The 24,462-nt window shown below is 37.1% G+C and overlaps 1 protein-coding gene across 1 annotated transcript in view; it reads right to left on the bottom strand.

The window, feature by feature from the left end:
- Positions 1-830: 830 nt before the first annotated feature.
- The window catches only part of ARIH1 (ariadne RBR E3 ubiquitin protein ligase 1), a 124,341-nt gene continuing 100,709 nt past the window's right edge, over positions 831-24,462 (bottom strand). The window contains exons 7-14 of the mRNA XM_031025874.2: positions 23,562-23,668; positions 21,282-21,324; positions 20,696-20,767; positions 16,980-17,110; positions 12,803-12,860; positions 7,035-7,295; positions 5,249-5,361; positions 831-4,231 (exon numbers count right to left, since the gene is read on the bottom strand). Coding sequence (XP_030881734.2) covers positions 4,147-4,231; positions 5,249-5,361; positions 7,035-7,295; positions 12,803-12,860; positions 16,980-17,110; positions 20,696-20,767; positions 21,282-21,324; positions 23,562-23,668 — 870 coding nt within the window. The 3' untranslated portion in view covers positions 831-4,146. The remainder of the gene's footprint in view (positions 4,232-5,248; positions 5,362-7,034; positions 7,296-12,802; positions 12,861-16,979; positions 17,111-20,695; positions 20,768-21,281; positions 21,325-23,561; positions 23,669-24,462) is intronic.

The following is a 24,462-nucleotide window of genomic DNA, read 5'->3' as shown; positions in this document are numbered from 1 at the left end:
CAAAGAGCCACATTTGTTGAAACTGCATCAACAAATTAAAGATCAGAGATAGTACATTAACCTTCCTCAAACAGCAGTGACAGGCATTTATATAGTCTTTTATGCGGTTTCAAAGTACAATGCTGTAGTTAAGAGCCACCTTTCCAGGTACTGAATGCTAGGTCATTCTGAGACTAAATTAATATACAAAGAGGTAGTACAATGTTGATTGAGTCCCAGATAGAACAAACTGAAATCTTGGGCAAGTTACTTGACCTCACTGAGCCTTATTTTCTTCTCACAGACAGTAATAGAAATTAAAGTGCTTTGAAGATAGAAGTGATACATGAACACTCATAAGTATAGATCCAAATAAAACCAAATTAAATTGTCTTCAAATCTGGATTTGGCTAGAATATCAGTGATGGGGTCTCCCGATTTATGGGGACCTTCTCTAAGAAAAAAGTCTCCCTCCACCCCTACAAGAGATACTTAGTAGCTTTAAGAGTGAGCTAAATGGAAGCAATGTGAGGGAGTTTAAATGACTTTTAAAATAGTTTAAAAAACTGACAAAAATCTGAGCATCTAATATCACTGTTACAACCCAAAGAGCAATTTAAATTCAATGTTCAAGACAAATTGGAAAGCTTTCAGAAAATGCTCCGAAGCCTTCATTAACCAAGTTAATTGTTGGGGATGGTCTCATTCACAGTTCCCTGCAAAGAAACTGAACCAAATCTCATCATTTTATATTAAGTAGGAACAGTGAATAAGGCACATAATATAGGTGACTTGGGCCACCAATAGATCTTTTTTTAAACTATAAAAATAAACATAAGTAACTAATGGAATAACAAAATAAAAGTTTATTTTATTAGAATTAGGAATGTTCTTTCCCTCTGGGCAACCTGAACAGTCCAGTTACAATGAAAATCTAAGAACAGTTATTTCCACACCACAGGGTGCTCTATGCACAAAATTACAGGGTTAGGAGCATTTAATCAATTTACCGATCTGATTGTCTCACCAACCCGCCCCCTCCCATCCCCCAAGTGCTCTATACCGGGATTTGTAGCTAAAAGATTTTGTTACATCAAGTCCTTTTCTCTCTTGTACTAAATTTCAGTTCCTAATCATGGCTGAACCACATTTTACACTGCAGATTCAACCATTTCAAATCAAGTCAGTCAGTCTTGGATCTGTTATATATGTGTGTATGTATACACATGTGTATTTAATATATTTATTTAAACACACATAAAACACATACAATCTGGGTCGCAGCAAATTACACAGAATTTAGAGTTTGATGATATTATATGCTACTCAATTTTACCACTGTGTGTATCCTGAGCTTTGGATCAAAATTTTATTGAAAATCATTTAAAGTCCATCTACTGCTCAATGAATTGTTCAAATGAAGCATGCACTTTCAAAAGACAATGTAACTGCCCTCAAGAAGACAAGGAGACCCTGGTGCTTACCGTGAGTAGACAAAAAAGACTTAGGTCTCTGACAAAAAGACTTAGGTAGGTGAAATAGGGAAGCTGTCATACAATATGGCTTGCCTATCGCAGCTGGGGTCACTGAAGCTACTAACAATGAAAGCAATTAACTCAGGGAATTCCATCAAATATGGAGATAGCTGTTAAAAGCTTGAAGTTCAGAAAAGGCCAGTTCACCTTGATCCATACAAATTAGGGAATGCACCCACACCTGCAATACCCTTAGGTAATATGCCAACACTGAAACTAAAAAGCATCTCTAAAAAGCACTGTTCCTCCATGGGTGGGGGCTGATATTATGAAGTGCACACACTGTTTTTGGATACTTGTTGCAAGGGCAGCATGTAAAGAGGATTCATGACACTGAAACCTAGATACTGCAGTTAACTGGTAAGATTTTTAAAAACACCACACATACACAAAACATTTTAAGGGAGCCACATATATCTAGATAGCAACTCTGGCTGCTTTTCAAAGTTACCAGGGAAAGGAACTCATTCAAGCTTTCTGTTAAAAAAAAAAAAAAAAATCTCCTTAGTTTTGATAAATGTCTTTTAAGATTGATGCAGTCATTTAAAATAAAGTCAAATGAATGACGGGGGAGAGGGGAGAAGAGACTATGGAAGAAGCAGACACTGAGTTCAGATTTGCACCTGAGGTGGCAAGGGAGGAGAGGATAAAAGGTATGGGTGAAGTTGATCCTAAAGCGACAAGTGGTTTAAGGAAGCAGCATAATATACTCAGCAAACATTCACTGATTTTTGATGGGAAAAGAACAGTTGCAAGTACATCTCATGTAACAACCTTTTTCTAAAAGGAAAAGTAGGGTTGATTCAGCAAAGCCTAACTTAGGCAAAAGGCCAGAGGAAAGTGAACCTACTTCCCAATGGAGTAATAAGATGTACAATGCAAGAGCAGACAAAGCTGCCTCACAAATGGTAAACACTCCCTAGGCGCAAGACATTTAAAGGAAGACAAAGAGGTCACGAAAACTGGTATTTAATATTAAGACCTCTTGATCTAGTTGCCTAGCTCACTATGCACTCCTGTATAAAACTGACAGATTTAGGGATGCTGACCTGTTGAAAAATACCACAGCCAGAATGGCCTAAACAGGTATATAGTTAATAAAACCACCACCATCCTTTACTTTTAACATAGCTCTTAGTAGAAATTTCATAAAAATGGACATCACAGCTAAAATGCATTATTAATTCTCCTATCTGCTGACAGTAGAAAAGAAGCAAACTCAGTGATTTCTATTTAAATGCACTAGATGGGAGTATTATGTTCTAGGGGTGTTTGCCTTCAAACTGAACCCACAGCAACACACACAAGCAATTTCAGTATCTGCCATTTTAAATTCACAATCTGAAACTAAGTGAATGGCTATTTATTTATATTTATATTTAAAGCAAAAACATTCTATTTGACACCCTAATGTAAAGAAGGGGTGAGAGAAGAGCCATAACTAAAATCTTAAAAGGCTCAAAAGCAGCAATTAAGGGGAAAAAAAAAAAGAAAGAAAAAAGTTGAAATGTCTCCTCTGGATGTGACAGGGAGCATAGGAAGCCTTCAGGTATGTGCATGACACGGGTGCACAAAGGCTTAGGTAGATGAATGAGGCCATGGGAGGGGGGGAGGTTGGGGACTGGGTCATTCCTGAACGACAGCAAAAAGCTCCCTCTTGCGGCCCTTATCAGGCCATGGCATTTAGTCAGAGCTTGACCTCCCTGTCCCTGATCAAGAGCTGGAATTCAAGGCATGAGGCCCATGGCCAGCAACGGACATATCAAAACCAGAAAGGGCAAAGTAATCTCAGGAAAGGAAAATCACAGAGCTCTAGTTAGGTCTTCCAGAGGTGCTAAACCAACACACCTTTATCCCAACCCTCAACCCTGGAAAGATAAAGCAAACTGAAAGAAAATGCACAGCAAATAGACATAATCTTGAAGATTTTTAAAGAATAAATATTTTTTGTAATTAAACATTATGCAAACACGTGCCACGCTTGCTTTGTCCATGCATATGCGCTATATACAATTTTGAAAAATACTGTGTTGTCTTCTTGTTTTAAAAGTCATATACAAAGTTTTTTGTTTTTTTGTTTAATTCCTCTTGCTGCCTACCCCCTTCCCCGCCCCAAGAATTTTCTTTACAAGGAACTAATTCACTAATTCACTCATGACCTTGGGGTATGAGAGAAAGAGAGTCAGTCTGTGTGTGTGGGTGTATCTGTATGTGTAGGGGAGGAAGGGGAAGAAGTTCTTTACCAAAGTACAACAAAATGGCTGGTTTGGACATGAAAAGCAGTGTCAAGGAGCAGTTTTAAATTTTAACTGTACTATACTCAGGAAAAAGAAAAAAAAAAGGAGTCAGCTTTGAGAATGAAGCTACGTTACAAGTTAAAGTTGGAGGGCTTTTAGTGTGTCTGTCACACTTTTGTTGGCGGCCTAGAATACTGTTGTACAATGGTTTATCTACCTTTTTTTATTACAATATAATTTACTTAAACTTTCCGTTAACAAAACAGAATTCTGGTACTACAGACCAGAGGTGTCAGAACAGGCTTAGTGCCTCCTTGTTTGTGTTTGTTTTGTTTTAATTGCATGAGCACTCTAGATGGTAAAGTTTTCAGAGTTCATTTTATGCAGGGCCATTCTCAGTCCTCAATGTACTCCCACAGATCTTTTTCATAGCCTTCATGCACATGCTGTAACAAAACCCTTCGTCGACTCTCACAGTATCTGCAATCAAAGAAAAAAAAAAAACTTGTCAGCCTCCAATAATAAAAAAAGAGGCATTTACTTAATTTTAAAGGCACTCGTACAGTTTATCCAGACCTGGAAGAAGCATTTGTTTTTTTTTAAAAGGCACATTTCAGGTCTAGATGTACACAGCTAAAAACAAACCGTTTTCCGATTTTAAAAAGGTATTCTTCAAAAGTTGTGATTCCCAGTTTTGAGAATTAATTCTAGAGTAATAAATTGTAAGAACTTCCTAAGTCCCTTAGAAAGCATTTGATTCAATTCTGTCATTCTACAGATAATAGTTTCAGAAAGAAATAATTTCAAGGGTTACTGATTCCCACCTATAAAATCTTTGTTAACTGTGAAAGTGACTATAAACACAATGTAGTAACTATAGTTGACTAAGGGAAGTGAAAATATTACTTGGGACTAAATCTCCAAGTGTTCCAAATGTCCAAATTTTCCTACTACTATTAAAAAGATATTAGTATATATATGTCAGAAAACAACTTTGGGGAAAACAGCAGCTCCATGTTGAGAAAGCAAACATTTTGCATCTTTAGCTTAAGAGGCAGCACATTTTGAAGTATCCTCTACCCCTAGGACAAAGTAATCCTCTCCTTAGAAAAAACAAATCTAATAAAAACTCTAAAAAAGCTTGGTTAGCTCACTTGTCGATAGCCATGAACCCCAGAATCCCCAGGCTACAACCAGCACCCTAATATCATCCCTCCTCATAATAACCACTTGCCCTTTCTTAGGTTCTTTCTTCCTCACAATGTGGCAACTAAGTAGATAAAGCTGAATGGAAGATGCAGAACCTGCCAATGGGATAAATACTTGACTAGCACTACTATCTGCAATTCATTGCCCAAAAGACAGAAGCAATCTGTGGGAAACATGGTAGCAACACAGTTACTGAATATGCTAAATCCAAGTTTCACAATCATCTAACTTCGCCACTAAGGCATAGGGTCAGAAACTTTTGCTCAACAACTGGTAAAGAAATCTCACCTGTACTTATCTTGTACTTTTTGCTTTATATCCTGCAGAGAATCTTGGGAAATATCTCGTTCAAGGTAGCCCGAAAGCACCTCTGTGGCATTCTCTAGATCTGCTTGGTTATTCTGCAAGAAATGAGGAAAAATACATAGTAAATTTTGGCTTAGATGAAAGCTAAAAGATACACCATCTGCTTCTTTGCCAATAGACTGCTCTCAACACTGACTGTAATTTTCACAGGTGGTTTCTGCACCTGTAAGCTCTTTAATCGCTTTCACCTCTAACAACTTGTTCTCTTTTCCAGGATAATTTTTTATGTTAAAAGAACGAAAGATTTACCCGTTACCACTGGAAGAATATCAAGAAAAAGTCCTGAAAGTGATTAGGAAAAGTCTTTTTGGAATATTCTAGTTCTGCAAACTGCTATCTGCTGAAACACAAAGAGAGGGGAAACTTGAGGAAAATATATAAACCCATTCCTGTTTACAGCTGGCTGCAACCTACTTCTTCTAAGAGAACAATGCATGTAAGATTAAAATTGTTATCCTTTACTACTATGGCTAGTTCTACACATTTACCCATTTAATTCCCATCTGCTAGTCAGGGTTACTGTCTAGTCATCTATGGACATCAGTGTTTTATGCATCAATTTTTAATACGCAGTTTACGTTAGTTTCAGGTGTACAATATAGTGATTCAACAATTCTTTATTCAGTGCTCATCACAGTAAGTGTAGTCACCATCTGTCACCAAAAAACGTTAATGCCATCTTATTGACTAAATTCCCAATGCTATACTTTTCATCTCTGTGATTAATTTATTTTGTGAGTGGAAGTTTATACCTCTTAATCCCCATCATCTATCTCAACCATCCATCCACCCACCTCTCCTCTGGCAACCACCAGTTTGTTCTCTGTATTTAAGAATGCTTTTTTTCCTCCTTTTTTTTTTTTGTTTGACCATTTGTTTTTGTTTTATAAATTCCACATGAGTGAAATCAATTTACTTATTAGAATTACACTCTCTAGGTCCATCCATGTTGCTGCAAATGGCAAGATCTCATTCTTTTTTATTATACATTAATTTTAATTTTTTTTAAAAGACTTTATTTATTTGAGAGTGAGCAAGAGAGAGTGAGGGAGCACAGCAGGGGGAGCGACAGAAGGAGAGTTAGAATCAGGCTCCCCACTGAGCAGGGAGCTCGACGCAGGGTTCGGTCCCAGGACCCTGGGAACATGACCTGAGCCAAAGGCAGATGCTTAACCAACTGAGCCACCCAGGCACCCCTATGCATCAATTTTAAATGAGCATGTCTACTTGAAAAACCTTTAGTGCTAAAAGCCCCCATTAGTCATTACTCTTCCACCGAAGGTAACCACCATATTAACTTCTAATACCATATATTAGTTTTGCCTGAATAAAGGCTTTTACTGAGAACTTACAATGTGCCAGGTGCTATATAAGCAATATACATGTATTGTCTCACTTAAACCTTGTTAACATCCTTGAGAAGTATTTACTCCATTTTAAAATAAAGATATAGATAACATTAAGTAATTTGCTGCAAGTCAACAGAGCTAAAAAGTGATTAAGTCAAGTTTCAAATTCAGGGCTGACTCCAGAGCCTGCGCACTTAATCACTAGCTGGCTAAACCACATCAACTTCAATGGAGTTTAGGACAAGAAATCTAAATTCTGAGCAAATAGGAACCTTTAAAACTCTATGTATCTTATCCATGAAAGACCAAGTAGACCTATGACACAGGGATATTTTCCCCCACTCAGTAACTATTCCTACCTCAAAGATAATGGACTGGTTATTCTTTTTGAGGTAGAAAGCGAAGACATAAGTGTACATGAGTGTGGCACGACACTGGCAGAGGACATCAACTGCTTTCTTCAGGAATTGCACCTCAATCCAGGACATGTTGTGCTGTTGCATCTCCTCCATTTTCTGCTTTACCTGAGCATAGAGTTTGTGCTCAAAGCGTAGACTCTGCATGTGGTTCATATAGCGATTACAGTAGAACAGGTACCTCTGCAGGGCTGCCCTAGATCGCTGTCCCATTAAGAAAAATTATGGACATGTAATTATAACAAATGTATCAAATACACACAAAAGCTGATATATTTACAGATGAAACAGTATAGGAATTTAAGGTAAACTCAGGAATAAACAGATATCTCTTACCACCTTTTGTTATTTAATACTGCTATGAATATCCTATAGCTGCACTTCCCAATATGGCAGCCACTGGACACCTGTGGCTATTTAAACTAAAATAAAAAATTCAGTTCCCCAGTGCTCAATAACCATTTGTTGTCAGTGGCCTTATAAAGAACATTTCCATCACAGAAAGTTATACTGGATAACACTGTTCTGCAGTATGCAGTAAGTAAACAAGAAGCATCAACATTTTAAAGTAGAAAACAACAGAGAGACAGCCAGACATCATCTAACTCCTCATATAATACCAAAGAAAGTCTACAATATCAACAGGTAGGTGCCCCTCTCACTCCCCAACTGAGTTTGAATTTGAGTATCTAGAATTAACCACCAGTTTCAGGAAATACAGGGATAAAAGAACCTATTAAATGATACCAGGGAGTTACAATCAGCAAAATCCAGAATGTGAAAATTTTACAGGACAAAATGACTTAGTTTCCTCAACAAATAACTGGCAACGTGGAGGGGAAAAAGGAACGGTAGAGACCTATAGATTAGAGAATACTCAAAAGATATCAATCAAATCCAATTTGTGGACCTGTGTGGATCCTGATTTGAACCAACTATAAAAGAAAATTTATGAGATAAATGGAGACATTTGAACACTGGATAATGATATTAACAAAGTATTGCTTTAAAAATATATATATACAAAGATAATAATGGTATTGCAGTTATATTAAAAGTTTTTTTTTTTTTAAGATTTTATTTATTTATTTGACAGAAAGAGATACAGCGAGAGAGGGAACACAAGCAGGGGGAGTGGAAGAGGAAGAAGCAGGCTTCCAGCAGGGAGCCCAATGTGGGGCTCGATCCCAGGACCCTGGGATCATGACCTGAGCCCAAGGCAGATGCTTATCGACTGAGCCACCCAGGTGCCCCAAATCTGTTTTTGTTTTTTTTTTAAAGATTCTATTTATTTATTTGACAGAGAGAGACACAGCGAGAGAGGGAACACAAGCAGGGGCAGAGGGAGAGGGAGAAGCCCGATGCGGGGCTTGATCCCAGGACCCTGGGATCATGACCTGAGTTGAAGGCAGACGCTTAACCAGCTGAGCCACCTAGGCGCCCCATATTTAAAGTGTTTTAAAGATACATGAAGTATTACCAAAGAAACAATATACCTGGTCTAGATTTGTTTTATATTATTTATCAGACTGCAAAAATAATTCACCTTGGTCTCTCACAGTATACTGTAAATCTCTAGAGATAGTCTTTTATTTATTTTTTTATTTTTTAAAGATTTTATTTATTTATTTGAGAGAGAGAGAGAGAGAGAAAGAGCACAAGAGGGGGGAGCGGGAGAGGGAGAAGCAGACTCCCTGCCAAGCAGGGAGCCCGATGCGGGACTCGATCCAGGGACTCCAGGATCATGACCTGAGCCGAAGGCAGTCGCTTAACCAACTGAGCCACCCAGGCGCCCCCTAGAGATAGTTTTTTTTAAAAAGTAATATTGTTTTTTTTTGTTTTTAATTTTATTATGTTATGTTAGTCACCATACAATACATCATTGGTTTTTGATGTGGTGATCCACGATCCATTGTTTTCGTATAACACCCCATGCTCCATGCAGTATGTGCCCTCCTTAATATCCATCACTGGGCTAACCAATCCCCCCTCCCCTCTAAAACTCTGTTTGTTTCTCAGAGTCCTTAGTCTCTCATGGTTCATCTCTCCCTCCAATTCCCCCCCGCCATTTTTCCCTTCCTTCTCCTAATGTCCTCCATGTTATTCCTTATGTTCCACAAATAAGTGAAACAAAAAGTAATACTGTTATCTCTAGTGCCTAATATGCAGAAAATGATTAATAAATGTTTGTTAAATGCAACCACTATGAAAGGGTTTCGTACCACACATACACATTTTTTTTCTTTTTTAAGATTTTTTATTTAAGAGAGCGAGCAAGAGAGAGAGAGCACGAGCAGGGTAAGGGGAAGAGGGAGAAAAAGACTCCCCACTGAGCAGGGAGCCCGATGTGGGACTCAATCCCAGGACTCTGGGATCATGACCTGAGCCAAAGGCTGATGCTTAACTAACTGAGCCACGCAGGCACCCCTACGTATTTCTTTTTACTGTCATTTCCTCTTCCTCTCCTTATGCCTCAGAGACTACAAATAGCACAGACACTACTAGGCCCATGGTTGGGTTCCTGCTTAGAAATACTAACTCTGAACCACATAATTAGCCAATTACATGATCCAGTATCAAACAGTGAAATATCTAAAAAAAAAATCTATTATTACTACTCAAGAATCAGAGAGGTATCAAATCAATGCTTGTACACTGGAAAATTATGCCAATTATATGTCATTGTTATTAGATTAAAAGCAATATTAATGTTATTAAATATGCATTAATCAAAAAATTAATGCCAATTATGTCTAAAATCTAATATGTAGAAAATAATCTGCTTGGCATTTTATCTCCCCCCGAAGCATTAATATTTTCAAGTCTGTCAAATTTCCAAGATGAAATGGAAAAACTAAACTACCATATAAAATATATGATGTTAGTGGATTTTAGTAACTGATTTAATGATTCAATAATTCTAAAATAGCTTCTCACTAAAATACCTCTAAAATTCAACATGAACCCATTCCACCACTGCAAATAAGACCAACTTTTAAATCAAATGCCAGAACCTGGATTGAGAAATGCACTGAGTGATGACCTAAAAACAGTTTGGAAAAGAAGTCCAAAACAACAAACCTGACTGCTTAGAGCTTAGAACAGGGATAAGCAAACTCTGGCATGTGAGCCAAATCCAGCTGCTGCCTGGTTTTGTAAATAAAGTTAACTTGGAACTTTGTTCAACTTCTGTCCATAACTCTGGCATGACTACTCATCTGAGTCTATAGCTGATTTAGCATTACAAGATCAGACGCAGAGTCGAATAGTTGTAAAGAGACCATATAGTCTGTAAAGCTGAAAATATTTACCATTTGACCCTTTACAGAAAAAGTATACTAATTCTCCTGGCCTAGAAAATAAGAAAATCCAAATGTCCACCACGATCAGCACCATGGCACAGTATGTTAAGTCAACAACTTTCTACAACACAGGTACACCTTTCCAAAGTACTCAACTACCCATCTATGTTCTTTCTGGACTGTGTGCCAACCTTCTAGTACTTTTTAAGGCTATAACTCCCAATGAATAGTATGTCAGATTACGGGAGTAGGGAAAGTGAGGAAAGAAGAGCCCAGATGAGCATGCAATGTGTGCTCCATTCTGGGAGGAACAGCTCCCACTAAATAAACAAACAAATAAAGCCACTCATAAAATCTTTCTCTGTACACCCACAAGATCAGAAGATTCTAGTTTAGTCCAAAAGATGCAAACCAGAAAAATAATGTGTTCTACCCTCTAGAATCCACATGTTAGAAACTGGCTTAGAAGCTATGCACAATAATCCACCCTCCCTGTGGATCTCAGAAAGAGATTCTACCAGCACCCAAATGAGGCCAAGGATAACTCATATACTTTCTCTACTGGTGAATACCATATCTGGCTAGATCTAGCTAGATTACTATTCATTCAGAAGTAAAAACTAAAAGCCTATACCATGGTAATTAGGAAAAATACAATGCAGCTTAAGAAAAAAAAGAACATTTCTCTGTAGAGTATTCTCTGTAGGATAACTATTATCAGAATTAGAATAAACTTTAGAGAAATTTATGGTTTCTTCAACAGGATTTAAGACAATCGTGACTACTTAAAACAGAAGGGGAAAGCCATAAGGGAGAAAGGCTAATATTAAAACAACAACAGAAAGAAATGCAATGACAAACTAAGCTAAATAAAAAAATACAAAAGTAGAATCAAGTCCAAATGGGAGGTTGGAAAAGCATAACTCTTCAGTATACAACTTTTATATTAAAACTACATGGTGTGATGCATCTCAAACTGGAGTCTAATCATACTCAATGGGAGTGGGGTAGGGGAGCCAAATGATCTGGTCTAAACAGACCATGGGATTTAAAAGTATTTTAAAATCTGATGACAACCTAAGAAAACACAAACACTCTGGGATAATCTCAATGAATTTATAATTAAGAATCAAAGTTTTATTTCAGGTCTTACTTTGTGAAATGGCTAAAACTGGCATTAAGCAACATTAACTGTACTAAGCTAATGAGGAAAACAAGTGAAAGAGAATACATCAATGATAAATTCTGATCAAACCAGATCATGATGCACTATAGGAATAAAGGTTTGCAATAGCTGAGATCTAAAAAGTCGGTGGGAAAACAAGTTGCCACATGGCACTTAGTAGCATAGTACCATTCAATTTAAAAAAACTTGGGCCATCCAGCAGTTTATCAACAGTAATTTTATTTCAACAAACAATTTACCTGTCAAATTAATTTTAACTTGAGTCTCAAAGGTTTCGTAGTTTTCTTGGTTTGGTTGTATAGTTGTATATGAGCATAGACGTTTATAGCTGGTTTTATGTTGAAACATTTAAGTAATTTTATAGTGAATATAATTTAAATCAACACTGGAATTTGTGGGCATTTTTTTCCCTTTAAAAGGAACACAGATATTGTGAGAATCTGTGAAACACCATTCATCATTTATAAATACAAAATATTATTTTCCAGCTTTTTAAAAAAATGAGACACAGAACTCTCACTTCTAACAATATGATAGACTAGGCTGTATATATTCTTTTGTATTTATGGTCTTTTCAATTAGAAATCAATTTTAAAGGAACATTTAAAAAGTAAAAAAATAAGCAGCAGATGTTTTGAATGACATCCTAGTAAGGAAAACCATTTGAAAAGAACATTTTTGGGACAACTAGGGAATTTCAATATGGAATAGACTAATGTAAGGAATAATTAAATTCCAGGATTCTACAATTATGACAGAATTACTAAGCTGAAAGGAACTCAAAGTGTTGATGAAGATAATTCACACCTAGTGTTTGAATCCATCTACAACAGTGAGTTATATCCCTAACTAGTAACAGGGAACTCTCCCCTCCTGAGGCAGTCCATTCTAAATCAGCTCATCTATAATCTTTACCACTTCTTGATGAATAATGAGGTTAAAAAAAAAAAAAAAGAATGTATATAAACAGCAGCAAAACTATTTAACAAATACTGTGCTACATGACTAGATTAATTAAAAGAAAGCAAACAAATCTATAAACAGGAGTGCTACTGATAAGCATTTTGGATAAGATTCCCTTTCTAAATGTACACAGATACCCAGTATTTACTGGGGTGTCTTTCCACAACTCTTTCAGAATTGAAAACTTCTGCTGAATTATTCCCTAATAAACACGTAAGCACATTCTTGTTCAACTGTCACCTGAAAATAAACGTACTTACCTCCTGTGCATCTCTTGCTGCCTTTGCGTCATCCTCATTATAGCGGTTACAGTTGTACCTTAAAGTAAATTAAGAGGATTCTGTAAGGCCAAAAATCAATGAAAAGGGAACAAATCACAGAAGTTTGGCCTGGATTCAGAGATTATCTAGAAGCAATATTCTTCTTTATACAGGTAAACTGAGGTATTTAAAATGCCCAGGGTTCTACCTTTATGACAGAATTACAAGACTGAAAGGAAATCAAAGTGTTGTTGGATTCCCCACCTCCTGAAGTAGTTCATTCCAAATCAGCTCACTTGTAATCATTAAAAAACACTGTCATTCTAGAATTTCCATTCCTGACTGCAGTGTGAACTTAAAAAAAAAAAAAAAAATTATTTATTTATTAATTTGAGAGAGATAAAGAATGAGTGGTGGGGAGGGGCAGAGGGAGAGAAAGAGAAGCAGATTCCCCGCTGAGCAGGGAGCCCAATGCGGGGCTCAATTCCAGGACCCTGAGCCAAAGGCAGACGCTTAACAACTGAGCCACTCAGGCGCCCCTGCAGTTTGAACTTCTAACTCAGTTTTTGAAGAAAGAGGTCTTATTTCCTAGGTTGTCTGTTATTTAAACCAAATATTTCCAATTTTTCCAGTTACTCACCTTCTTATCTTTATAAATCAAAGAGAACCAACAGTTGATGGACTACTATGTAACAGTTGCTGTGCTATATGCTTTACATGCTATTATAGTTTCAAGAGTCACTGAAAACTGAATGACACACAAAATGAGAAGCAGGGGAAACGTGCCCAGAAGTCAGCTCAGAGTAGAGATGAACAAGACTGGCATTTCCCTTGTTCTGATTAACTCTACCTCTGCTTTTCTGGTAGTCTACATTATGGGAGCAGCTGATACTTGAGTGCTTACTACATATCACCCACTCACTACTAAAGTCTTTAAATGTACTATCAGATTCAATTCCCTGAACCACCTTATGAAATGTGTATTATTATCCTCATTGAGCAGACAAAGAATTAAGTTTTGAGAAGACAAGTAACATACTTAAGGGTCATATAACTAGGGTTTCAGAGCTAAAAATGCTGGTCTCCCAACTGAGGGCCATGCCCTTAATTATGGACTATATTGTTCACATGCTGTAAGTCATGTCTTCAGAATCTTTTTAACAGTAATCCTTTTAGATCTAAAGGAAGAATTCTGAATTTCATTTAAATCTTGTTAAACTGGACTCATTGTTCCAGCTTGTCAAGTTTTCCAGGATTTTAATGTCTATAAATTTAATCTTCTTCTATGATGTTATCCCAAAATGTATGCATGATTCTCTAACTAGTGAAAGAAAGTCGTCAGTAAAACTGACCAGAAAAGCAATAGATAGTTTACGTGAATAAAAAAGGTAAGGACAAAATCTTTCAGCAAACCTTGGAAGTATTCCTTTAGGAAGACTCAAATTCATTTCCTGTAACTCCAAGAAATGGACATTCAATTAATCCCAAGTATCTCTGCGTGTATTCATAGCCTAGGCCACAAACTTCTCAGCTCACACTGAAATACCTTGCTGAGGTCTACAAAACACTCCCTAATCCATCATCCTAATAATACCATTTGATTTGGGGATTTGACATAAGAGAAAAGTTATGTGGTTTATATGTAGTTTGTGGAATCAATCACAAATTTTGGAAATTTGGGATTACATTTTGTCTGCTTTCAGTTTGTGGTAGCTTTCTATTTTCCTTAACTACTCAGTAAAATAACCAACAATAGCTTACTGATCTCATCTTTCAGTTTTTAAAGTAACCCAGACCACAATTCACTCGAGTCAGGAGATTTATTAACTTCCCCCCAGCTTGGGTTATAATCCTCTCTTACCAAAAATTACTTAATTTAGCCCAAAGATCGGCTCTTCTTGCCCTCTACTGGTCAACTATTAATACCTCTTCTTCTTATCGAACATATCCTTAAAAATGTTCCTTTTGATATTTTTAAGGTATTTATAAGCCTCAACTCATTCTGGACTTTACTCAGCCAAAATTATTAAGGAACTGAAGGCCAGAAAAGCAAAGAGAATTCATCTATACTTCTAATCAGATGATGGACAGTGCTACTTGGAATGCTATTTTGAGAATCTGGGGCATTTTCAGATTTAAATAAGGAAGCATAGAATGATTCATTTGCAATGTTAGCTATGGGTAAAGACAAGACACAGGAAACATTTCTGACAACCCTGGTCTGGGCCATTCTTCATTCTCCTGTATCCATCATTTGTTTTGTTTTTGTTCAGTTTTCTTTTTTTTTAAAGATTTTATTTATTCATTTGACAGAAAGAGAGAGAAAGCACAAGCAGGGGGAGTGGAAGAGGGAGAAGCAGGCTCCCCACAAAGCAGGGAGCCCAATGTGGGGCTCAATCCCAGGACCCTGGGATCATGACCTGAGCTGAAGGCAGACGCTTAACTGACTGAGCCTCCCAGGCACCCCTCTGTTCAGTTTTCAATATAGCTTCTTTAAAATTTGAGTTATGATCAGAGATTTCCTTACATACAAAAAATGTATCTTTGGGACGCCCAGGTGGCTCAGTCGATTGAGCGTCTGCCTTCGGCTCAGGTCATGATCTCAGGGTCCTGGGATCGAGTCCCGCATAAGCTCCTTGCTCAGCGGGGAGAAGCCTGCTTCTCCCTCTGCCTGCCGCTTCCCCTGCTTGTGCTCTCTCTCTCTGATAAATAAAAATCTTTTTAAAAAAAGGCATCTTTAACAAGAAATGTATCTTTTAATAACTCTTCTTCTCTATTCATTAGGCTTATTGGTTTAAATATACTAGAGTGAATTTAGTTTCTGGGAATAGTCTAATCCCCCAGTTTGCTTCTTAAAATCTAGAGTACCTGTCTGGCTAACCCCCAATACCATTCTTGGCTTTGACAGTGGTAAAATCACCTTCTTTACTTCCACACAACCAACTAGTTTTACCTAAGTCAGAATTAATTTCAGGCCAAGTAATCCCTCTCACTATTCCTCTAATGAAACTAATAAAAGTTCCAATGAAACTAAAAGAAAAGACTTGCCATTGTCTTAAGGTGAGATCCTCCTCCTGTCCTGCCCCTGCAATTTCTTCCCCTCCCATTCACTCTCTACAAAGCAGCCACAATTCTGAGGTAATGTATGTAAACCACATAATATAGAGCCATCTCATCTAAATTACAGATCTAATCAGGTCACTCCCCACTTAAAATCCTTCTGATAATGTCCAAACTACTTTAGGTCCCAGTCTACTTTGTAACTCTTTTCCTATGCCCCACAACTTAGGAGGGGCCACAAACTGAAATGCCAATAAGCAGGAAACACAAATTAGTGAAATGGGTCATCTGTGTATTAAAACACTCAGAAATACTTTCATTTTTACCAGGAGATGTGCTAGCTCCCTTTTTTCTCAAAACTCAAGACATCACGAATCTAACTTACATTTTCCCAAACTGCTATGAAATATGGACAGAAGAGAGATATATATTATCTCTATTAAAAGTGATGCCATCTTTTAAATACATAGTGCTAGCATGATATATGCAAATGCCCTTAAGATTCAGTCTTGGGGAAATATTTCAAACTAGAAAGTAAAGGCCTCATCTAAGGGGCTACTAATCAATTCCAGGCAAATGCTGCCAAGCATGAATGCAGGCTTGTTCCTATGTTTCAAAGAAAGGCTAAAAATCTGGATTGCAGTGCGCAATTTTCCAATTTTTAAAGTTTGGGACACATTTTTGTCTAATAGCATACGAGGGTAAATAAAACACAACTGCAGGTTGGGTCTTGCCAATAATCTTTTAGTTTTCAACTATTGCCTAGACAGACATATTAGACAATCCAACTCTTCTCTAAATAAGTCATGTACTTTCACATCATTCTACCTTTGTTCATGAGGCTCCTTTTGCCCTGAACATTTTTCCTACCACTTTCAACTAATGAACTCTTAATCCCCCTTAAAATTCTCAAATATTACCTGCTCTGTGAAATATGCCTCATTTATCCCTGTCTCTGGACATCTTGCATATACTTTTAACAATGATCACATACTATATTCATTTATCTAGCTCCCAAGTTAGATGGTGACTTCCATGAGGTAGAAACATTTGTTAATACACAGCATATATTACATACTTATGTGAACATTTTCTCCCCTTCATTTCCCCAACCTACCAGGCAGATCCATGTGGTTCCCAAGGGCCAAGACACACCCAGCAAAACTCTGCTTTACAGTTCTGGTTACGACAGACCATGTGATTACAACCGCCATCCTTCTCAATTGTGACATGGCATTTGGGACATTCCTATGAAGAGAAACTACAAAGTTGGTGTCAATGCTACACTAGGTTGTATTACTACCACCGAAGAGAAGCCAGTTCTAGATTTGGTTTATTTTTAAATACATTTATTGTTATGAATACACGTAAAGAAAGCACTCCAAACAGTGTGCAATACAGTAAGTACTACTAGAAAAGCTATTACCATTATTACTGGCTATTAAGATATACAACAATTAAAAGATTTGTTTTAGCGGGGTTGGGGACAAAAACATGAAGTACTTTTAACCATACATGTAGAATAATAGTTTTATAGGAGGTAAAACATTTTGTTCATGTAAATATAATTAACTGTCCAGTGTCACCTAGAAATAATTATTGAGTACTTCCTGTATACCACACACTGTTCTCGGTGTTTTATATGCATTAACTCATAATCCTTAGAGTGATCCTATTTTCATTTGTCAGATGAATAAACTAAGGGAGAGAAAAATAATAAAAACACTGGTCTGAGGTCACACAGGTAGCAAACGGCAGAGTCAGGATTCAAGCCCAAGCAATTTGGCCTTAAGAATCAGGCAAGTAGGACTGGTAAGACAGGTAAATTCTTCTTGTGGCTACTGAATTTCCCAACTTTCTTCTGTCAAATACCCTTGTTTTATTTATTTTTGTTGTTGTTGTAGTTTTTAAGTAAACTCTACCCTCAACATGGGGCTTAAACTCACAACCCTGAAATCAAGAGTCACATGCTCTACTAACTGAGCCAGGCAGGCACCCTCAAATACCCTTGCTTTAAGTCTTTCTCATTGTGGTCCATTTATAACTGTGCTACAGAGATCACAGCTTTTTCCAAGTCTGTGTCATATTCTTGGTTACTAACGAGCCAAAGTTATTACCCTACAGCAGGTCTATTGTTATTTTTCTTTTGGAAAATGTAGAAAATCAAACTTATTCATTTTAATGAAACTATAAATAAGATGTAAAGCTTATATTTTTGCTGCATTTGTTTGATGCCTGTAACTCCCACAAGGGGGGAGTATCACCCATTATATTACTTACAAAATTCTGCCTTTGTGAAACAGACTACCCTGGCCCATAAACTATAGTCATTTTAAATAGGGAAATGTGGCCATTTCTAATTATACATTTGAAATCAAATCTCTGAAATCAACTAAGATATTTTACATTTTCCCAAAGAAGCAAATTCCAGGTCTAAAATATCTGTTTCATTCTATATTTCTGGGTTATAGTTAACGAAATAGTATCAAGCTCTCAATATGTTAGGATACCACTGATAATCTGCAAAGCTGTTTAAGGAGCAAATAACAATAATAAAGGCTTCTGAAGCCTCTCAAGAGAAAAACTCTTTGGTTTTTCTCAAAACTACCAAGCAGATAACTTTGTTATTACTAATTGCCATTCTTCCTTAATAATCTACTTTCTAAACAAAGTGAAACATATTCAAGCCTATACTCCCTGTTGTATTTTTTTTTATTTTAAAGATTTATTTATTTTAGAGAGAGAGAGTGTGTGTAGGAGCAGGGGGAGGGGGGAAGGGGAGAAGAAGAAGACTCCCCACTGAGCTAGGAGCCCAATGCAAGGTTGGGGCTCTATCCCAGGACCGTGAGGATCATGGCCTGAGCCAAAACCGAGAGTCCGATGCTTCCGATGCTTAACCAACTAAGCCACCCAGGCGCCCTGTACTCCCTATTTTATTTTATTTTATTTATTTATTTATTTTTTAAAAAGATTTTATTTATTTATTTGACAGAGAGAGACACAGCGAGAGAGAGAACACAAGCAGGGGGAGTGGGAGAGGGAGAAGCAGGCTTCCCGCAGAACAGGGAGCCCGATGCGGGGCTCGATCCCAGAACCCTGGGATCATGACCTGAGCCAAAGGCAGACGCTTAACGACTGAGCCACCCAGGTGCCCCCCGTACTCCTTATTTTAAACATCTTGGGGGTTTATAGTATTTGGGGGATTTCTCTAGATGCAGAAAGAGGGCTACAGTTTAATCAAACTACTTAGTAAAAATACAAGTGCCCTATTCTAAGTTTTACAGAGCATACTAAAAGATTCTAGGTAAAGCCCTATCTGATGGAAAATCAATTTTCAAGAAAGTATGCCTGGCTGGGAAATTTTTTCAACAACAAAGTAACAACTTTCTAACAATACAGAAAGGTTTTCTTAAGTGACATGAGTTACTTTTACCATGATAATTTTAGAGAGCACAAAAATACTGATTTCAACCATACATTCCTCAAAGGCATAGGCATTTGTTTAATGTGACAAGACTATTTCACTACTAAGGCTTTCTGGGACATAAAAATATATTCACGTTTTAATCTTTTTGGGTACAACAGGGTACTAATGATATAAAATTGTGTGTTTTGGCCTCCATTGTATAAATACTCTTTTTTATCACTGTCCTGTGACTGGCTCTAACACTAGTCAAACAACTCAGTATTCTTTAAGTATCATCTTCACATGTGAAAGGCAATACTAAAAATGAATAGTCCATGAATAACACTACCATTCATCACCCTAGTCACTTCCAATACAGATGGGATATAAGGTTGAATTAAAGATTGGTTATTTATACAATTTTCTACTAAGAAATTGCTGGGTACACAGTTGGGACTCAAACATATGCTTATTACTTTGTGACAGAAAAGAAGGGTGCTCAAGACTACATCCATTTGCAGAACAAAACATCTGTCTAGGTTTAAAGCAGTGGTCCACGGTCATAAGGAGACTGAATCTTAAAACTAGTATCATAAGCAGTAATGTACTTCAAAAATAAAAACAAAAGAACAAGGGATATCTATATTACCCTCAAAACTTCCAGTTCTTAGGAGTCAAGCCTCTTCAATCATTATTTTAGAAATTTAGTATGTTAAAGATGTCAGACATGTTAAGCCCAGTGCAGTTACATAACAAAAACAGTTACTCAATTACTCTTGATACTGCTCTAAAGAATGACTCCTTAAGGAGGGGCCCTTGGCTGGCTCAGTCAGTAGAGTGTGTAGCTCTTGATCCCAGGGTTGTGAGTTCAGGCTCCACACTGGGTGTAGAGATGAAAGAAAAGAAAAGAAAGGAAAAGGAGACAGGAAAAGGAAAGCAAAAAGAAAGAAAGAAGAAAAGAGTTACACCCAATGTGGGGTTCAAACTCACAACCCTGAGATCGAGAGTCTCATGTTCTACCACTGAGCCAGCCAGGCGCCCCAAACCCTGGAGATTTTTAAAGGCAGAACAATATGAAAAAGCATTATCAAACCCCTGGGTAGAAAAATTGTTAGCTTTTTCTTCTATAGGAAACCAATGTTTTCCTAACAGACAAAATCTTCTAAAGAAGAGTACTGTGCATGTTGCAGTAGTGCTCAATAAAATAAACTTGGAACACTAAAAAATTGGCACTCTAGGGGGAAAAAACAAAACCAAAAAACCCCAAACTCAACCAAAACCCCCAGCCCCCAAAATAACCAAAAAACCCCCAAATCTTAACTGAGAAAAGGTAAAATGAAGTCCTTAACTAGGTAAACTTATTTTGCTAATGCACCTATTCTCATAACAGTTTCACTACCAAGAGTTTACTGAAGGAAAATACCAACCTTTGTGTTGGCTGCAATCCAATTAGAGGTTTCACTATCATCATCACACTTTTTAATCCACTTCTTTAACCACTGTTTGAAAACAACAACTGTTAGGGTACAACAAAAGACTTAAGAAAAGGATAGCAAATTACTTCAACATTAAAATACAGTCAAGTTTAAATGTAAAAGGCAAAGGACAAGATTATCACTGGATTTACTTCCTTTTAAACCAAGGGAATCCTGTAGTTCTCACATCCTATATATATAAAATCAACCAAAGGAAGACCTTCTCTGGCTGAAGCCAAGTGGGGAACCTAGAGCTTGATGAGAAGCCCAGCTCCAAGATGTGTCATTCCCCTTAGCTAATTAATTACAAAGCCTGCCCAGGGAGGTGCCTTAACCACTGTTATCCTGATAATCATCAGGAAGGGACTTATTCCTAAGGAATGCTTCATGAATACTTGTGATGTTCATCTGAAATAGAAAGGAAAAACACAATCTTCTATCTACAAATGGATAACAAAATTGTGGGCCCTGGTTTTCAGTCAAGTCTCAGAAGTGTTCTATTACATTATTTAAAAATGAAAATGCCAGACAAACTCACCTTACATTTAACAGGATCGTGCCAATTTTCTCCACAGTTAAAGCTGTTAACATAAGAGTTAAAAGAATTAAGTCCTACCTACTGTAAGTAAATAAACAAGCAAGCAAATTCATGTTTCATAGTTTCTCAGTGGTTTCATCCGTTTCTAGTAACTGGCAAATACAAGGGCATGAGCCAAGTTTACATTATTCCACAGCAGATTATTTAGAATTTAGTGTTAGGAGAGCGTGTACTGTGGTGTATGTGTGAAATAAAGAAATGATTATAGGCATGAAGACACGCTCTGATGACAATTATATAAGAAAGGACTCTCTAAACATCCACCACACTGTTAAGATAAAAAAATTCAGTTTAATCCCATCTGTATTTTTCTGATCGTTTTATATATGTATAGTTCTGTGCTGTAAACAATCTTGAATTCACCAAACAAATAATTTTCACTATTTTGAACTTAAATTTTGACCAGTGCTTTATTAGCATATATTAAATCTCTTAACACCCCAAATGAAGAGTAAAAGTCTGATTTTGTAGAGTAATTATGTAATTTAATGCTAATGCACAGTGAGCAATACTCGGGAAGCAAACAGGTCACATCTTTGCATGATCCAAACAAATCAACCTCAGCCCTGTAGAGATAAATTGTACCAAGTAAAGTATAAAACATAAGAATGTGACTAAATATTTTCTAAGAATATACTAATTGTTAATTCCTTCCTGTACTCTAGGCACATGGTATATACATTTAAGAAAGTATAAATTAAGAATAAATACAAATGCTTATGAAAAAATAATTGTTGAGTGGCTATTAGCTAATCAAGTAATTCAGGAGTGCCAAAAATCCTTTGCAAATGAGAGGAACAGAGTGCTATCAATTTAAATGAAGTCAAAGATAATGGTTACTTCTGGAAAAGAAGATGGGGAGTGGGATGGAGAAGGGAACAAAGGAGCTTCAAATGAATCTGTCATGTTTTATTTCTTAACAAAAACAAAATACTGACTTTGTGTAAGCTGGGTTAATAGCTACATAAGTATTCATTGCTGTTATTCTCTGTATTTTGGTATCAACTAAAAATATGTTATAAAGTACGTATATAGGGGCAGCTGGGTGGTTCAGTCGTTAAGCGTCTGCCTTCGGCTCAGGTCATGATTCCAGGGTCCTGGGATTGAGCCCCGCATCAGGCTCCCCACTCAGCAGGAAGCCTGCTTCTCCCTCTCCCACTCCCCCTGCTTGTGTTCCCTTTCTCGCTGTGTCTCTCTCTGTCAAATAAATAAATAAAATCTTAAAAAAATAAATAAATAAAGCAGTAGTATATAATCAGACTGCACCTCCTGTCTACAGGGTAAACTCTAAAATAGTAATGTATCTAAAACTCTAAAACAGTAATGTAATCTCTACCAAAATAGCATGTATTTCATACATATTTAATCTCTGTGAGTTTACCTGCTCCTTTTGGAAATATTTAGTATTAATGACGTGTAAGTCTAATTCTATAGCTGTTTGTGGAGGAAAAAAAAAAGAATGGTATGGGATACCATTATAATGTCTATTTGCCAGCTCTTAGAGCTAATTGGTTTGATTGTTTTCTTACTCCTAAAAGATCCACAAGGAAAAAATGGAAAATCATCTTAACTCTCTAATAAGAATATGTGGTATTGGAAATTCTCTATTAAGTCAAATCTAGAATTCAAAGGCTGAAGAGTATGTTATAAACTCCAAGAACAGAGGTTACCAGGAACCTCTGGGGCCAGAGGAGCCACAGGGAAAGTGTTGGTTAAAAAGCATATCTCATCAACCATGTTTTATCTCTCCAAATTTATCTGCACATTTTCTTTCTAGGAGTAAGATTAAACTTGTCAGAGTAAAGGAAAAATAATCCTGTGTATTTTATTTCCTAAGAGATAACTTGAAAACAGAGCAAGAATGATAAAGGAACCAAACATAATCTGACAAAATAAGCAGTCCGTCAGAAATAAGAAGAACTAAGTTCTTGTCCCAGATCTGTAAGTTTGCTCCCATATTAGTTCCAGTGGAGCACACAAGAAAATATGATTATAGCTGCATTTTTCCCCCATTAGAAAAAAGAGCAACAAGGAAAGAGAAAAAATTATTTAAGATGTGGCCTTTTAATCTAATTCTTATTTAAAAGAAATATACACTATTTTAAATCAACATCACCCACCTTCCCCACTGAGGTAAAAAAAATTTTTCTACTATTTGACTACCAAGAATAAATAGAAAAGCTATGTGTACTATTTCAATTTGGGAAATCACTTGCTTACCAAAACTGGCGCCCACATTTGCAGCGAACAGGTTTAGCATCAGGATATTGGACTTTAACGACATGGTGGCAATCTGGGGCAGGACACCACTTTAACAGTCGATTGCACTGAAACCCAAGTTAGAAAATAAAAAATGACAACAAATTAAATCATGAATGCAAGATTTCCTAGTACAACAAGCAATTAACTTACATTGCTTTCCCAGTGCAAGGGCCAAAGACAGAGATGATGACACAAGCATATAAAAGCCTGCCCCCAATATTTAGTAGTCTTCTAACGTAATGCTTTTAGATGCACTGTTTTTCTAAGATTACAGATCCCTTGAAGACCTGGTTTTATAAATATGTGAACTGTCTCCTGGTTCTACCTTCAAAATCGTACTGATAAACTTTAAAATAATTACCCATTTGTGATCATTAAGAAGCATCGATTTGGTTATGGTTCTACTTCAGGGCAATTTTCAAAGATGTAAGAAAACAACATACACTCCTACTTAGGGAAGGTGTTTAGAGCTATAGAATATACATGTAAATTTCTCTCTTTGACCATAAAAATGTCTTTTTTTTTTTTTTAAAGATTTTATTTATTCATTTGAGACACAGATACAGAGACAGACAGAGAGCATGAGCAGGGAGAGAGGCAGAGGGAGAGGGAGAAGCAGGCTCCTCGCTAAGCCAGGAGCCCGATGTGGGGCTCGATCCCAGGACCCTGGGATCATGACCTGAGTCGAAGGCAGACACTTAACCGACTGAGCCACCCAGGCGCCCCCATAAAAATGTCTTCTAGGGGCACCTGGGTGGCTCAGTCGTTAGGCGTCTGCCTTCGGCTCAGGTCATGATCCCGGGGTCCTGGGATCAAGCCCCGCATCGGGCTCCCTGCTCGGCGGGAAGCCTGCTTCTCC

Source organism: Leptonychotes weddellii, chromosome 9 (genome assembly GCF_054177405.1).
Source record: "Leptonychotes weddellii isolate Sample4059 chromosome 9, ASM5417740v2, whole genome shotgun sequence".
In the NCBI taxonomy this organism is placed as follows: domain Eukaryota; kingdom Metazoa; phylum Chordata; class Mammalia; order Carnivora; family Phocidae; genus Leptonychotes; species Leptonychotes weddellii.
Note: the sequence above shows the minus strand (reverse complement) of the source record. Positions and strands in the feature narration are given on the sequence as shown.